Source organism: Osmerus eperlanus, chromosome 20 (genome assembly GCF_963692335.1).
Source record: "Osmerus eperlanus chromosome 20, fOsmEpe2.1, whole genome shotgun sequence".
Taxonomy (NCBI): Eukaryota; Metazoa; Chordata; class Actinopteri; order Osmeriformes; family Osmeridae; genus Osmerus; species Osmerus eperlanus.
The window spans coordinates 4,995,503-5,013,874 of record NC_085037.1 but is presented as its reverse complement, the minus strand read 5'-3'; the positions used below and the strand labels follow the sequence as shown (position 1 = coordinate 5,013,874).

Below are 18,372 nucleotides of genomic sequence, written 5' to 3'. Positions count from 1 at the left end.
ACATGAGAAGGAAGTAAACCATGACTGAACGACATAAAAAAAACAACTAACAATTTGGAATGTTTTGCTTACACGAGTCACTGACCAGTAAATCAATGTATTTTGGCTCATTGGTTTTCAATAATGAGAAAGCGCATGCAATGATGCTTTTGCATATATCCAACTGTTTCTTTTGTGTTGGTTGTAGCCTGAGGTCCTTGCTCATGTTAGCCATCTGCCGTTTTTCTTTCTTCCCCAACTGCGGTATTTGAGTGGTGCTACATGGCTCTGTCAGATTTCAGTCAGACATTACTCTGTTTCTCCTCTGGAGTTGGAAACGGCCGTCTGACAGGCCCTCTATGGCCCACAAGCCCCAGAAACGGCTCCGATTCCTGGATCTGAAATATGATCCACTCCTCTGTGTGTCTCCCTGGCTCCTGCGTTCTTATCAGCTCCTCCAGGACAAGAAGGAGTTGTCAATACACACACCACTGAGGAAGCAAACCTCAGCCCTCTCCCCCACCAACCCCTGCCTGTCTTCACCAGCCACACCACGGTCCAACAGCAATTAAAACCCTGGCCTCAACTCCAGACGTGTGAACACATCTGAACCACCGATCTATAAGCTTGATTTCTATTCTTCCACCCTCACAGCTTCTCAGTGACACATCCTCACAGGAGATCCTGCTTGTGTGGACTGCATGCTGGGTATCATTATCGTCATCTTCTTCAAGGAGACATTATGTGTGACATGTACGTGCTTAGAGCTGGGATATGATATGACTCTGCCTCTTCCTAATAATAACCTCACATTCTCACTGTCCATTATACAGAGCTGCACTCTGGGCATGGATCATCCCTGGCTGCTGTCAGAGGCAGCTGCATGGGGCTCTGTTAAGAAATGTTGATGGTCAAAACAACAGCTTCTTATGACTCTCCACAAAGTCAAAACATTGCTTGTAATGGTGTTCTCCATGTGTGGAGATCTCCAAGACAGAAAGAGAGTGGGCGCATGTGTTGTGCATTGTCAGCCCTAACAAGCATCCAGATCCAGTCCCAGGTCAGTCTCTAACAACCCTTTTGGTCCAATCCCAGGTCAAACTCTAACAAGCAGCATAGCCCAACGGCAGGGTCAAAGCACAAATAGGAGCTATCAGTTTTTGTAGCAAACAAACACAGCCAGCAGCAATGGAAAGGAGGTTTCATTACCGAGGAGAAAATGGCTAAGTGTCCTCGTTATAGGAAAAATAATCCATACTTGACCCAGGGTTTATGTGTCTACAAGAATAAATTAGCATTTAACCAGTAATGACAACAATAAACTGCTTCAAATGTCATGCATGTTGTATTAAACAGATTTACCTTTAACCTCAATGTTGGTGACAAGGAAAAATGTAATGTAATTATGTAATCCCTCTGAACAGTCTGTAAAGCTGGAAACGTTTTTTCAATGTCTGTGATTCTTATTGCATGCTATTATCATACCCTGTTGACAGGTGCACTACTTTACCCGAAGAATTCAAATACATACCATTAAATTGGGCTTAAACTCACCAGCAGCTCTTTACCTAGCAGAGAATAGTGGGGGGGAAAGACCTCCAAAATGTGAATACAATTAGGCTTAACATCAGCCCCTTAAAATAGAGACGGGAGACAAAGTGAAGCACGCAGCACAGCAGGACACTGAGAGGAGGTCCCTTGGTACCAGGAGTAAGTCAGCATCCATCTCTCTCTCTCTCTAGTACATTACAGGATAAGTTCTCCTGTTCTAAAAACCTAGAAAATGCACTTAACTTTCATTTACTGATATCCTTGCTGCTGTCATTCGTCATTAAAGATGCATGCCCACCACCCCTAAAGACTGGGGTATGAGTTTTTTCTCTCTCTCTCACGAGGTGATCCAAGCACTTTGAGGAAGAAGGGTATGAGTGTAACTTATTGATACAGCTTCTAAATATGTTTATCCGAGAGCAAGGCTTTCTTCAGTTACTTTTCGATCTGGGGTTCATAGCAGCAGTGGTGATTACTAAGAACTTTAAAGACATGAAACATGAAACGTTATGCTACTGTTTGTTTTTGCTACATTACTTAGGGAGCACATCTGGTATTGAGCACACATGCATAGCGGAGCTAAGTGTGAAAGGGAGGAGAGCTAAGTGTGAAAGGGAGGAGGCGCTTCTTGCTCCTACAGAGAGATCTGGTTGGAGTAGCCAAAGGCTCGAAACACATCTAATCGCATTAATACTTTTCGCGCTATTTGCTGCAAAAGTGCTATGCAAAGTTCTATCCTAAACCTGATCAGACTTAAGTTTTTTTCCGACAATGGAGCTTTGAATTGTGTCTCCCAGTTGCAGAGTTTGTCATTGGCATGATTACATTGTTATTTTTAGATTTATATTTGTGAGCCTTTGATATTGCATGTTGGGGGATTAGACCCACCAAAGTAATAAAGGAGATTGTATACTGGTTGTGCACAGTTCCAAATGAGCTCTCTGACCCTTGCAGTACACTAGAGGTGACACAAGCTGAGAATTCATCCCACGAACATATTGAGAGGTTTATACATTCAACATTGGCATTCCATATCTCTATGACCAACATGATACAGTATCAGAAGGGAAGGCATGCTCAAAGGCAATTCATAGTTCAAAGCACTCTTTTGCATTATCCAAGCATTATTTTGAGGGAGTGTTTACCCAGCGTCTAGGTGACTTATACCATCTGTTTATAGAGCAACAGGCAGAGTTGAATCGTCTGCCTACAACGAGGCACAAGGCCCCAGTGCTTATCTGGAAAGGTGCGCTGCCGGTCCGCGCTCCAGCGAGGTGGAACGATAAACATAATTAAATTGAGTTGGATTACACAAAATGGATCGGATCAGTTGGGAAGGCGGAGAAGCTAATCCAGCACAATCCCCTCAATAGAGGTGCCAACCACACAAAACAACGTAAATAAGAAGATGGCAAGGTGAGACTGAGACTGTCAGAGGAAGATGAGGGGAAGGGCAGTGAAAATGTCCCTTCAAACAAGTGTTCTGAGCCAAGGTACTCCAAAGTCAAGCACACTACAGGACGTTAAAAAAAAAACACTAATTGAAAATTGATTACTATGCAGTAATTAGCCTACTTGAAGAAAACTGAGAAGCGATGAAGAACACTTTGAAATGGTGTGCTGAGCCAAAATTAATAATATGTAAGAAAACAGTTAATTGGGAGGTTTTATTACCTGGTTTTATTACCATTACCTAGATGTACACTCTTGAACGTCTTGACATTTGGATTGAATCTCAAGCCAGCACATTTGAAGACAAATATGAAAAGAAAATCAATGTGAAAAGGCTGTTATCTGGCTTTTCATTTGAAGGACTAGGTCAGTGACAAATTCAATGAACACACTGCCCTTTTGTATGTCCTTTCAGATATTCAGCTTAAACTAAACTCAGTTTTGAAAATGTGATTCACAGAAATGCAGAGGCCCTAGTATGAAATCAACGGCGAACTGTCCCCCAACCTGTGTTTCTGTATCATATTTCCTTTAAAAACATCCTGACTTTTCTATTTATTCGTAGGTATCACATTCACCAAGCTATTTTCCCAATAAATCTTTCTCTTTTTTTCTTTTTCAATTCCAATTTCTCTCCACCGCTCCTCTTTTTTTCTCAGATTGCATTTTTCTTTTTTTAACTGACTTTGGCACAATCCTTCACAAAAACCTATCCCAGGGGATGTGAGCCCTTACTTAGTCCGTCTCTCCCTCTCCACCCTCAAGTACAGTAAACAGAAAGACACAGAGTGGGGCTTTCTCATGCTTTCATACTAATCCATTGTAATCTTGGCTGTCTTTGTGCTGTCTCGTGCTGTGTTGACAGATTGCATTACTATGAGATGGAATGATGATTAATGGATGGATAATTAGTGCAGAAAAGCCAGAGGGACACGGGCCATGCTGTAGTTGATTAATCAATGCAGAGAGAGTTAACCTTTATAATGCTTTGTGTAGTATTGGGGTTGGGGGTGGAAAGGGCGGTGGGCAAACACATGTCTTTGAGCATACAAACCCTGCAGATAAAGGTCTGGGACTCCTGAATCAGCTGCAGGACGTGCTCCACGCTTGGTTTAAATGATCTCATTACACAAGATCCGGAGTGTGGGCTCTCTGAATACTCCTGCCTTCTCTAAACAAGTGGCGTTTGCATTATTTAAGAGAGCCTTGGCTGGTGGAGGAGGGTTTGAATGCAAGGCAGAAACCCTGCTCTTAGCTAGCAGTCCTAATACAGGATAGAAGTAGACCCTTAGGGGGGGGTGTTCATCTTTATTACATCTAAAATAGAAATAGAAAACTTAGCATATTTAGACCAATGTGTTTTCATGGTAATTTTTCCACCCATGACTATCACCAAGCTAAATCACGCCTCGGGCTAGACTGCTATCAGGCAGGTCAGGTTTGTGTGACTACAACCTTCTGCCAGAGGTTCAGTTAATTTTCCTTTCAATATGATGATATAATTCAAATAGGTGCTTTAAAAAAAAAAAAAAAAGCGGTATTTCCCTTAAGACCTCTGGTTCGCAAACTCCACAATCAGCAGCTTTCGAAAGAGAAACTCCAGCTAAAACAGTCTCAGTCTGTCCTCCATTCTGCTCAAACTGAAATGCAAAGCACCTTTTCCAAGTCAATGAGTTTTACTGAGACACATGCAGTGAAATCACACATCATGACGCAAAGCCCAGTGATGAGATCTGTAGTTGAGAAGTAAAGCCACAACACTCTGAAATCTACGGAATAAAAGAAGATGTAGAGAGACAAAAAGAGAAACTGATAGTCCTTTAGATAACCGCAACCAGCACAACCACACCCAGAAGATTGTTAAAAATGGCGCAAGTCTGAATTACTGTAGTAACAAAAAGTACTGTACAAAGGTTTCTGTTGTACTGTGTTGTTAACAAGGTAAAAGGACTATTACTTTGAATGAATGATTTCTCTTAAACTGAAATTACTCCTTGGTGCAGCATTTTAACGGGAGCAAACCTGAATGTGGCACAGCAGTGATTTGGGAGTGAGATCATGGTTAAATTACAGTCCCGTCGACTCATTACTCTTCAAATAACCAGCATGCGTGCGTCGCACATTAACAGTGAAATCAATGCAGGCATGTTAACTCATCACGCCTGTAAACGATGATGCCATTAGATTTTATGGCTGGGCCTGTCTGTGTTACTCATGGCCTACATTTCACCCCTGACGTCCTGTGGGATCCAGTGAAGAGGAGTGAAACACCGCTCTGCAGACACCTCTGAGCCGCAGCACCACTCAACACCTCTGCACTACTTGTCTGAATGCGGAGAGCTTTTTCTAGGGCTCTCCGTCTGGCCTTCCCTCAGTTCACCTGCGAGTTCAACGCAACAGCACACGTGTAGGTCAAACCTCGGGGTCCGTGAATGCCTGGCTTCTCACGGGTTCAGCGGCTGGGTCGCGTCACTATCTCCCTGTGTAGCTCAGCTCACTGGCCAGAGTCGGATGATTATCGCTATCAAGCACTGTTTCCCCAACACAACAGTATCTCTACCTTTGATCCGGAGCCAAGGGCTATTTCTGTTCACTGCGGAGCCGTCCTACTCGAGTCTGCACTGACTCAGAGTCCATTTCCAAGCCCTCAAATACGAGCACATAAACTTTATTTTCCTCTGCCGATGAGGGCGCACACTGCATGCGCTCATGACGGGGGCACCACGTCTGAAACGAGCGGTCTAACTTCTACCTCCATGTTCAGGAGCTGTGGAGCCACGTGAGGCTTGGGGTCCTTCGCTTTGCCAATGAGCTCATAAAAGCTGCTGTTGAAATGTACCTCGAGCACATGCAGTAAAACTAAAATGATTAAACAAGAAGTGGGGCCAGAAAAATGGGACTGTTCGTGTTCAGCGTCAGGGCCAAGTCATTCCATGGACATGAGACACAGGCTGTGAAACAATCAGGCAGGGGTGTTCAGCTCTAGCTCACCACAGTACATGTTTAAGAAATGGACTCTAATTTGTCCTGTCCTTTTGAACCTAGGATGGTTCCTTCACATGTTTAGCTAGCTACTCTTAGCTACTCTGTTACTTTCAAGGGTAGACTTTCTGTAATACGCTCTCGGAAAAGTCTGTGAAATTTCAGTTATAGGCTAATTGAGGGTTCCATCTAGTTAACACACCTATTACCATTGGTTATGATTGTACAATGCTCTCCACTTCCATATACGCACAAATTGCATGGGTGTAACATAGAGCAATGGTTTTCATTCTGTATTCCTGATTCATAATAGTTGCGGTGACTAACACATAATCAATCACTCTTATCAAGGTTTTACACTTGTGGTGACATTCCACTTATTGCTGTTAGCCTATGCCACAATGATCATTATGTATGAAGAGTGACTCTGAACTTGAAGGTTAATAAGGTTTAGGAATAGTTCCATGTATTTGCAAAGCAACTTCAATTTCTTCCTGTTTATTTCAGAATGGAAACCAGCCAAAGCCTCCCATATCAATCCACGGTCTATCCCAAAAGGGAGAGTGACTGCTAGCTATGAGGTGTAATGGTGGGAAGACCTTGGTAAGGGCAGATTCAGACCCTGGGGAAACAGTTGCAAGGGGCCCGGCCTTAGAATAGCAAGCTAGTCTCTGATTGGCCCAGAAATCGTTGAGTGCAATGTCACATTTCTCCCCAACTCTCTCTAGACGTAATTTTGTACTTTTATGCATATTCGTTATGGTTGGTTCTGTTTGCATCCCAGGCCAATTGCAAAATCAACTCCAGAGCTCATGAGCAACATTCCAGAACTGGTTATATATTAAACTGCACCATGTGCCATCTGCTGTGAAAGAGGGAGATAACAATGTTTACACTTTATGAGTTGTGGCATACTGTTAGTCAGATTCTGTTCTTTATGGCTTGTAGCTCGATTCCTAAAATGTCAAGGATTACTGCTGCCACATGTGTCTAACTACAAATTTGTCCTCAACCGTAACGTCACAAAGTCTTGATATCAAGTACAAACTGTTTCTTATAATCCCATGCCTTTTTCTGAACTTCCTTTTCAAATGTACTTATATTTGCATGATTTAAAGACTCTTTAATTAGGCTACTTAAATTCGATGCTACCTTAACTGTGCAGAAGTCCAAGACTTGACAGTAGGTATGGAGCACACCGCTCTTTTTCATTCCTTTGAACGCTGTGAAATAAATTATAACTTTCCAAATGTGCATTTCCTTGAAATTCCAGTTCTATCATTTTGCTGAAGAAATTTGTGCTCAGAGAAAAATCTATCCCAATTTTTAAAACTGAAACTGGCTGATAAGCAAAAGTGCTGAGTAAAAGATGGGCTTATCTCTCCCTGACTAAAGTGATTTTACCTTAAGTGAGAGAGCTGACAGAAACACATTCATAACAACTATTCTGTCCCTGTCTCGCCCTAACTCAGTACTTTCATGCTTCACACAAATCTGTTACCAACCACAGATATCTCCATCTTGATACTTCCCTGCAAATTGCGACCCTGAGTCCAATGACAAAAGAGGAAAGTGAGTTTAGAAAGTAATGCCTCATCCTACTGAATGAATGGTTGGCGAGCAATCCTTTCTGGCAGAATGTTCATTTCTTCAGGCCATGGCAGAACATTACCTTACATTTCTGTTCTTTATTAAAACCTTATATTATTATTAAAGTCTTATTTTGTTTATTTACATTTGCAAAGCTATCGATGATTGCGTTTCTTTGGTGAACTTTGTAAAGTCAATCGGAAAAGAAGGATTTTTAAGGCACTGAGACGTCAACTCCAGACATGCAGCTCATTTACGAGTGCTACTCGAAGGATGTGCTTGGATGCTATTCTAGTGCATTTCCCACAAGAGGGGATCCGTGGGGGTGCGTCTGGAAGTATTTTTTTTTATTCAGACATCTTCAAAGCAACCGTGCACACAGCGCAGCAGTCTTTGCAATGGATTAATTAAAGCTATCTTCAAATCACTGAGGAACACGCGCTGTTCTATCCTGCTTTCAAATAGCTTTTGGATCAAGTCAAGTTCTCCAAAGTGGAAAACAAATCCACCTACGAATGACGAATGTGTTTCTTTCAATGTTAACATCATTTTCTACACGTCTGTGTGCATTCCTAAATGACTGCTTCATTACACCTTATTTGTTCAGAGAATGCAATGTATATTTCTGAGTTTAATCAGGACTTGACATATTCACAGCCAAGGTGAAGTGAAATATGAAACCTTTTCGTGATGTTGGCCAACTTTGAAAAAATGCTCGTGTTCAACAATTTGACCATTTCATTCCGCATGAATGAATAATGCTAGACAAGTGATAACCTGAGGCTAATTTATAATCAAATTAGACAAATGTCTAAAATTCAGATAGGGTTAGTATGCAAGAAATATAAGTGGTCGAGAAACGATGTTGGAGTTGGGACTCGGACAGTTCGTCATTACAAACTTAAATTTGTGATATAGCCTAATGAGGATAGCTCATTTCAAACGGCCAAATCACCAGGTAGGCTTTTGATAGATATTACCGTTTCAAATTATAGCATAGCTTTAACCGAAAATACCCAAATATCCTCTTTTGATGCTTACCATGGTCCAGTAGCCGTAAAGAATGCTGAAATGATGGGTCGAGTGTGTCTTTCTCAGCCATCAGCTCCGGCAAATACTTTTCGCTATCCATTTCGAGTGGTGCGTCTGTTCCAAATCAACGTACTATGTAGTGGACTAATGGTACAATTGGAAAAAAAACTCGCTATATCCCAAGCACTACACCATCAATTGCACCGATATACTGTTACAAAAATAAAATTGATGAGCCAATGTCTTTCGTGGTCGCTATAATTGCATTGCAGCTACTTTTTACGTTGCAACAGCCACCACAAATTGTGTGCGCGCAGGAATTCCGTTATCCCATCGGAGTTGTGTTTGCCGTAAAAACCCTAGTATTCATCACAGCCAAGCCAACCTGAATCTCTCTCCTCTCTGTAAACAACCTCTTTGAAGCTCCCACTGTTGTATCCACTGGCAACGAAGCTTATTCTAGGTCCTATTGGTCGCCGTTCACGGTACTCACAAAATTCATGCAATGTAAAGCGTCAATCATCGGAAGGGGCGGGCGTAAAACGAAAGCCTGCAAGAACAGCTGGAACTGTCCAAGGTACTGATTCCGTGCTAGATTTCGGTTCCTGTCAAATCAACTATTTACTTATTTTCAACAACGCTATACAAACGCAAATATTTGTAACATATATTCGAATCATTTCAAATACATTTAAAATAGTCAAAAATAGGCTACGGTACCAAACATTAGGCCACGGGTTAGTAGTTAGGCTACATTTGATTGTAGACCACCCAACGCTGGATTTTCTTTTTTTAAATTACAACATAAATAATGGGATTTCTAGTGTGCTGAACTGACATTTTGCAGTGCTGACCTCGAAGTGATGAATGGCGATTTACAAAGTTCCGATAGGCTACATAACATTGAATTCTGGTTTCAAAAGGTTTAGTCAAGAAAGCCAAAGGTCCACCTGAGGGATTTGTATGTAATTTGAGTTTACTTCTGACAGCAACTTAAGTCCTCTACTTAGCAGTTTTCTTTACTCTATGTCAAAATAACATGAGCTATCATCCCAAATGGTCGACCACAGTTTGATGTGTGCACCCTAAGGGGACAGCTGTACTTGATGTGTATGGGCAACTCCTCTTCTCTTTGTCAACATGTGAAGGGTTTTTCCGTGTTCAGTTCAACCCATCTCATTCTCCATATATTTATCCTCTGATTTATACACACTCATCTAAGATTGAAGGCTAACACATATCTGTGAAGAGTAGCCAATGCAAATGCCAGAATGGATGTAGTCTAGATCATGAGCTCATGGAATCCTCAGGCATAATGCTGAAGACTGGTTTGCTTTTCATACCTAGAGATGGGGGGGGAATGGGGGGGGGGGTTTTCGCGCTCTAGACTTTTTAAATGAAAGAACACTCAGGGTTCCTTTCACTTGTAAGACAACCAGTCAATAGCTCTGATGAAAGCTCTAAGGAAATCCTATAAAGGTCATGCCTTGATTTTTAAAACACCTGGGTGTCTTTTAAATGTGCTTTGGGTCATATCGAACACAGATGTATGTTATATGGTCTCTTCACCTTGCTTTACAGAACATCCATGACAGATTTTGTTTTTTCACTGCAGCTCCTATATAATATTGTGATAAGTAGACCACTGGTTTGAACCACAAATCAGCCTAGAAGTTTTTTAAGAGTGGATAAGGTACACAATTTAAGCTAGTTAAGTATTGGAAACAGGCACTAACCTCAAACAAAATCATTATTTTAGTGGGAGGATGTGGGCAACACGATGCTGCTGTCGATATTTGTGGAGGATGGAAGGGTAGCGCCTTAGGTGGGTGGTATCTGTGGGCTTATCAGTGTAGTTACATAACTCTGTTTTACCAAAGGTTTGTCTCCATCTCAATAACTTGGAAAAGATGCTGCTGAGAGACCAGATGCAAGAATGCTGGGTTCATGTATATTTATTAATGTTTTATATGTATGCTCAATGCTTTGGAGAGAGCCTCTGTTTAGTCCCTTTAAAAATTCGAAATGTGGTCGGAAATAACTGCTTGAGGCAAGAAATGATGGGTTATGCAGAGAAAAAGGAAAAGGCAACAGGATGCTTCATAAACTCACATTTGACAACGCAGGATCTGATAAAGTTCAAAATTCTACTTTTCTGGTTTAACGGTTCAAGATTTGCAAATAATACACCTGCTCTGTCTTTAGCCAATCATCTGCTTGGAATGAATTTAGTGGATCTATTTTATTAGCCGATTCATATCTGTTTATTATGTAGGTCTATTCCTAATATTATTGTAATTTTACAAGTGTTACACATACCCAATTCTGTACAGACACCTGTTTACTAATGTTTTGCTGTAAGAAAAAATGTTATAAAACAGCTCACCATTTAATCTCTTTCATGCCCCATTAAAACAGGCTCAAATGCAGTAAAATACAGTAATCTCTTTTCAGACCTTTGTGGACGTATTTATAGATATGCTTGCCATCTGTCATCTTCAGAACGCCTCAGATATTCCCTTACATGCAAAGCTAAGCCATATATCACATTTCACTAGGTTATTAAGTCAAAGAATTTCAATTAAACAACAATTATTCCATTAATAAATCAATTGTTCTTAAAAAGAGCCATAGCTTGTGATTTTCATAATGGTTGTGCAACCAAAACAGCAGGCATCGTTTGTGTAAACAAAGCTATGAGAAATGTGCCATTGTAGGGAACTATTAGGGACTGTACAAAATAACGGTGAGCCATTATTTTGATAAATCATTGGTTTCATCATTAGATGTTCCATCGATAGTGTGTTTACCTGCACCTAGCTGCTCCAAAGGGCTCTTAAATTCAGAAAGTCCACCAGAAATATACTGATAATTTTTCTGACTGAAGATACCCTGCACCCTGAGGTGTCATATTCCTTCTCATACAATTAGAACTGTCAAACTGATGAAGTTAGGAATTCATTTACGTGATGGATTGTAACACTGAATAGTTATATGATTGTAGTCAAAAGCATCTGGAAAAGAAAGGAGTAACATGATGTGATGAGGCCAGCTTTAACACAAATTCCTGTCTGGCACAGTCTGTGTATGGATTAGTTAAAACCTTGAAAGACAAGAGCCTCAAGCTTGGTGCAGATGCAGAGAGGGTCCTGAAACGTCTTTGGCCACTGGGAATGAAGACAAGGTTTAGATTAGTGAGAGTTAACATGGTCACATGCCTGGAGGATTCTCTGTCTTACTTGAGGCACAACAGGAAAAAAAAGTGTTCTGAATAAAAATGTGTCTTCTGTTCTCAACCTCCTTTAATTAAATTCCATTGCTTGTAGATCGAATGGTTGTTTTCTCACCTTAGGAGTGATTATATTTTGGTGTGTCTGGGGGGATAATTGAAGGTTTTGTTACAAGTTGAATATGCAGTATTTCACATTTGCATCTTCCAGTAATTTTCACCCTTTGGCATTTCAGTCTTTTTTCAATCTCAATCAGTAGATATGACGGTATTTGTAAATAAATAAAATACAATTACAAATAAAAAGGTGAGATTGGGATTTGGGGAAATCATGGCACATTCTTTAACTGGTACGTTTTCTACGAGATCCTAAACTTTGCCCATGTAGTCTACTATTGTGGTGGATAATTGCAATTTTTTGAGTGACTGTACTGCCTCCTAGTGACCATGATAGCCACAGTCAAATGTACAATTTTACTGTTCATATACTGTACATATCTTTTATCAGGAAATTGAAAGAACAATATCACAAAAAGCCTGTTATTTACTTCAAATACATAGTTTGGGCCTATAACACAAATAACGGTTCCATTGAATGAATACTGAGTAAAAACAAAAAATCAAAATGGAGTCAACAGTTCGCCGTCTTTCTCTCTCACTTTTCTTTCTTCAAAAAAAATTTAACCTTTCCGTATTTTACCTCTCGTTCTTCTTACTGTAAGCTTTTTGTTTGATGCTTTTACCTAAACACAACGATTCTTCAGTTACAGAAGGAACTTTGGAGACGCCAAACAAAAGCCTGCACATGTCCGCTAAACAGCCGTTCAATAGAATTGTATTGCCAGCGTCAATCTATCAGATGCATTGAACAGTCATCCTGGCCTGGCTGTGAAGCGCGGACTCTGGTCTCCACCCCTGGAAGTGTTGTGTTAAAGAAACCTAATGAGAATCTGTCAGCCGAGCACAGGTAAACAAATCAATGGCACCCGGCAGGAGTGCTCCCAAGGTCGACCGCTCTCCTTCTGCACACACACACACACACACACACACACACACACACACACACACACAGACACACCTATACTCAAAGGTACATGTACAAACACAGCCATACACACAAACACATACCTGTACTGAGCTCTGGTCCTGAAACTTAAAGGGCATACATGATTTGGTTCAGTGAGGGAAAATTCCGAGGTGTTCAATGTCTTTGATTGGACGTCACCAAATTTGACCTTTTCTCAGATCATTATGTTTGATCATAGTTTTGCCATAGTTCCCCACGTATTTCATATTTCTTTGTTTGAGATGATGCTGATGATGTTGACTACCAAAATAGTGACATGACACTTCAGTAGTTCCACAATAAATATTTGCCAGTGCAAATAGTGCAAAAGTGCTTGTAAATGGTAGACACTTTGGATGGGTGCTCCAGCATCCATCGCGTTCGGCATGCACTTGGTCCACTTGCACTTTGGCACTTGAATTGCACATGGTCCATTACTGCTAGTATATTGCGTCTTTTTTGTTGTTGTTAAGAATAATTTCATATTCTGACATCCTTATATCCCTAATAACGTGCAAGTACAGCTCATGGTTTCCTCAAAATATTGCGCCGAGGTCGAGGCAGCAATCAAGAATAGAGGTTTTTTTTCATAACAGAGAACTATGGATCAGTTTTGTCAGGTCAAAAAACAACACAACAGCATCTTCCTTCTTTCTCATCCTCCTGCCGCGTCATGAGAGTGGTTCAATCCAAAAATCATTATTCAGCATCGGCATGTATTAAAGGGAATACCATAGCCCACACAACGACTTGCTGTTTTCTGTCTGGGCAACCAGGCCTTGTGATGTGAGATCAAAGATGCTACTGGGCTGAGGGTGGGGAGACAGGCTCTACCTGCCAGCAACAGACAGCTGATCTGAGGGGATAAAGAGAAGTGCTGCTGGCGGCTACATCCATCTCCCTCCACGTCATTAGCACCGCCCGTCCAGCTCTTCCCCAGCCGGGGACACGCTACGCTGCACGCGCTCTACCCGGCTCTCCCCAACGGAGATACGGAACGGGCCTACGGGGCCCTCCACCCGAGAACAAGAGATATCTCGAATCGCTCATAGGTTTGCGTGTCCTAGAAAGACAAAAAGGGAAGGAGATTTGCCAATGAAAACCATAAAGAGGACATGTGGACGATCACCTCGAGCAGTGTCAAATAGGCGTGCTGAAATTCAGGCGTGCCACTGGGGTTTCTGGGCCTCCTAGCTAATTTGTACTCCTGGCCCCAAAATCAAAGATTCACACAGGAAAGTATGGGGTCCTGCTAGGCCCTCTGTCTGACCAGGGCCCTTAGAATCATCCCCCCCCCCCACCACCCTTAGATAAGGCACCTCGGCTGAAATTTCCCACATGGTGCACAGCCCACACAAAGCTACTCCCCAACTTGCACTCCCTTCCTTCTCCTTCCCTATGCTTCATGTTTCCTGAAGGAATAAACACATTTCATTTCTGGAGGCAATGACAGATGGCAACAAAAATGTTCCTTTTTCATCTGAAAAAGAGAAAACATTAACATCTAAACTGAGAGGTCTATTTCAGGTAGAGAAGCCTATTTCACGTTGAAGGTGTGAAAGTGCGATGGTGACATTGTTTAACAATGTATCAATCAAGGTGAGAATTAGACAAGGGCTTCAGGAGATCCTGAGGGAGAGAGTGACATTGTTTTTTTAATGTATTTTTCTTGCAAGTGTTTGGTATGTTGTCATTCTGTTTCTTAATGTCACAAAAACGTAATCCACAATGTCATACATTTTTGCAGACCCAATACCTTATTCCATCCAGCCCTTTGACATGGAGGCAATACTCTCTCTTACTCCTTTGTTAATCATTTGTTAAAGTAATCAAAACATGTGTTGTAGTGCAATGTAACTCAGCATACCCAGTGTTCAGCGTAGTGCTTGTGCATACAAGTAAACCCATTGACCATTTCACAGAATAACTTCTTTTTATCCATGTTTCTTATGCTGCAGTCCAGGACATCATTTTGACAGAGGCACTTTCCCACAAGGCCTCATTAAGAACAGAGGAAATAGAAAAGGAGCAGAAAAAAAAAAAAAAAAAAAGGAATGTTGATAGCCCCGGCTGCCTCCCAACCCGGAGGCGCCGGTGTCTGATTCTTGCTGTGTGGGGTCTTATAGCTCTGGGAACATTTGTGTCAGCACAGGGACGGCAGCAAGCAATTACAGAGGGACCATCCCTCTGCCGACCTGTGAGTGACAGCGACAAGACTGAGATTGATAATGATCTAAAAGTTTATGCCAGTGTGGTGCCCAGTCTCCCAGGTGAACGACAGCTCGAGTTTTGGGTGCGGTGCGCATGCACATTTCTAATAACGTCACAATTACCTGCAAAAACTTTGAAAAACAACTTGTTATTTCTTGTTACTTCATGGTGGACTGAAGGACCTTGGTCTCAGCAAAAATGGATCTATTATCTAACTGATCATTATGAGTGCAGTGCAAGGTAGAATATTTTGTAAACAATTACCTGCAGGCATCACCCTTTTTTAAGATCCCAATACAGCATCCTGAAATAACTACCCCCTTTGAGGAAACACACTGTACCTGTTTGTGTCATAATTACTATGTCTCTCTCTCTCTACCTCTCTCTCTACCTCTCTCTCTCTTTCTATCTCTCTGCAACAATAGCACAGTAGATATTTAAATGAGCTCCAAGAGCTCTCCACCCTGGCACTTTGTGCCTGCATAGTTAGTTCATCACAGCATTGCAGTGCTCTTTCGGCAGCTGTCAGAAGGACTGGTTGGCCATTAACGCCGGACGATCGGCTTCTGCTCTCCATTAGAGCTGTCATCTCCACTGAACAAGCCCCTTTAATCACTTCAAATGTCATTTAACACAAGGAATTCTAATCCCCTCTAAGCAACAGAGGAGACAAAGGAGCAGCAAGCAAAGCCCTGCAAGAACATTTGCATTTTGGGCAGCAGTCAACCTCTTCAGCAGACTAGAGCTTGTGACTTCTGTGTCACTGTGACCACTTGGAATTCAGTTGATGGGGTTGCACTGAGGGGAGAAAGTCGTATGAAATGGCAGGGTAAATGAGAAGATTAGCCATTCAAGTGATTTAAAAAGTATAATCTCTCTGATAGTACATGGTCTACTACAGTATGATAGTTCTCATCCAAAAATGACCCTCCCTCTATTCACGTTGTATCATTTGAAGTTTGTTGAGGTCATTTGAGCAACTAGATTTGTGGGACTCAGCCATCGCTCCTTTATTTGAAACATCATTCCCAGAGATGACTGATCGTTAATTAATATGACAAGTTTTGAAGCTCCCAAGCTTTTTCCCGAAGGTCAGGCTTATAAATGTTATTACTAACTCGTAAGTTTAGATTTTCGCTCACAATAAATTGTTGCGCCAGATAAAATGTGACTATTGTAATGTCTACTGGCATTACATGCTAAAATGTCCATATCCCACCTTCCATCAGATCCCACAAATGTGCTGTGTGTACTCCCTATCCCACACAGAACAGAAGTAGGCACCCCTGTATCACTAACCTTTAACCCCTGTGCAGGGCCACAGTCGGGAAGCATAAGAAATTGCTGATGCAGTGACCTTTTTCAAGGCACTGCTTTCGTGAGTTAAACTGACGATAAAATCTCCAAGCAGAGACTGTACTGTAATACAGGGATGATAAGAGAAGGGGGTTTGTTTGGAGGTTGTGGAAGAAATTGGGATTTCCTGTGTGCTTATATTATTCACTAATCAATAGAACTAGTCATTGGATACTAGTTAGTACGTTCTCATGTAAGCTTGCTATTAATAAGAGTATATTGTGTCTATGTGTCAGGGTTAATAGCTGTTCGGGGTCAGGAGAAAGTGCTGGCTAAACGTTCCTTGTCATGACTACAAGGAGAGCTCCAACTATGAACTCTCTAGTCTGAGAGATGTCATGTGTTGGGAGCAGTGAATCTCTTTCTCTGAGACTGTTGAAACGTCATTACTGCCTGACTGTCACAATGTATGTTTACATGCTTGTGCCCTATAAAAGATGGTCCTCCGGCTTTCAGAGCTGAGAGAGACATGATTGAGACCTAAGCCCGGTGTCGTGTTGTCATTTTATTGTCAGGGGTCTGGTTTTCTCTCCCAATCTGCAGATTGATAATACTTATTAAAATCCAGAACTTAACTGAACTTAGTCACTCCGTTTATGAAGAGACGGACAAAACACTTTCTTCATCAAGGTGGAGAGGTTAAAGGGAGAAAATGATGTGTATCTTCTTGGGCCGGAAAGTTAACCTCTGTTACAATGAGGGCTTAAATTTACTAATAATAGTAGAATAAATTGCAGTGAATATTTGGAGACCAGACTCACAAAACTGAAGAAAATCGAACACAACAAAAATACCAGTAATGAAAGCATTCTCATCTGTACTCTACTTTCATATATCCAGATTTAAGTTCACCAGGGATGTTTTGATTGCAAATGGTTCAGGGGGGTCGGTGATAGGGTTGAGGGGTGGCAGGGGGGTATGTTACTATAGTTTTTTTGTCCATCCCCCCATTAAATCATTATTTATTGGAAAAAGACATACTTTTACTGCAGATTTGTCTGTTTTGATCCTACCTAGAGCATTGCCAGAGGCTTGCTTCGGACTCCCATTTGCTTCTCTAAACTTGCTGTTAGCAGCAATTCCTAGCATTCAAAGGATTAGACAACATTAAGGGGTAAAGATAATTCTCAATGTTCTCTACAGATTTTTTTTGTGTTTTTGACTGCTAGTAATGAACAACCTGACAAATGTCTTTATTAGCAGGTTTTGTAACTCTGTCCATAATCTTTCTTACTTTTGTGGCCTGTTGCATATTGAATCAATGTCAATGATTACAAGTACAGCACCTGGATCCAAACACTTTTTTTTTCAAATCCCGCTGAGTTTGTGCTGAAGGTCAGACCGTCAAACCCATATCAAGTAAGAGCAACTTCTGAAATGGACTATTTCAATGACTTTTCAACAGTGACCTGTGATTAGAGGTCTCAGCCCTTTCCACCTCATAGACGAGAACCCACAATATCCATTACTCCTTGTCCTCTTCAACCTCTGAGGGGTGACGGCCATCGTCCGTCCCTGTGTGAAAGGACATGGCTCCAGCATCGTGCAGCACGTACCTCTCCATCTCCGCTGTGTCTGCAGGGGCCTCTTAGGTGACAGCGTCACTCGAGATGCAGCACTCCAAACTGAAGTCCAGGGCTTCCTCCAGCCGGCTGGCTGCCTGCCTGACTCCGTTCTCCTCTGCTCCATGGACATTGATCCCCCAGCAGCGACGCCGTGTCCCAGGGAGGGGGGTAAGCGGATATACCTCGTTGCCTTCAACAATCCCTCTGCCCCTGTAGGGACAGAGTGGTAAATTAATAGTGTGCTTGCAGCCACTAGATATTGGTAATGTATTTGCTATTGATAGAGTGAGATAACATGAGTAGCTTCAGCCTTACTTAACACAAAACATAAATCCTCCGAGGCCATTGACTATGAATAC

The 18,372-nt window shown here is 41.7% G+C and overlaps 1 protein-coding gene across 2 annotated transcripts in view; it reads right to left on the bottom strand.

Annotated features, from left to right (window-relative positions):
• khdrbs3 (KH domain containing, RNA binding, signal transduction associated 3) overlaps nucleotides 1-9,025 on the bottom strand; it is a 50,541-nt gene extending 41,516 nt beyond the window's left edge. The window contains exon 1 of one of the 2 annotated variants that reach the window (XM_062445997.1): nucleotides 8,596-9,025. In XM_062445997.1, coding sequence (XP_062301981.1) covers nucleotides 8,596-8,686 — 91 coding nt within the window. In that variant the 5' untranslated portion in view covers nucleotides 8,687-9,025. The remainder of the gene's footprint in view (nucleotides 1-8,595) is intronic. The other variant, XM_062445996.1, reaches the window with a different exon arrangement.
• Between the last annotated feature and the right edge of the window lie 9,347 nt (nucleotides 9,026-18,372).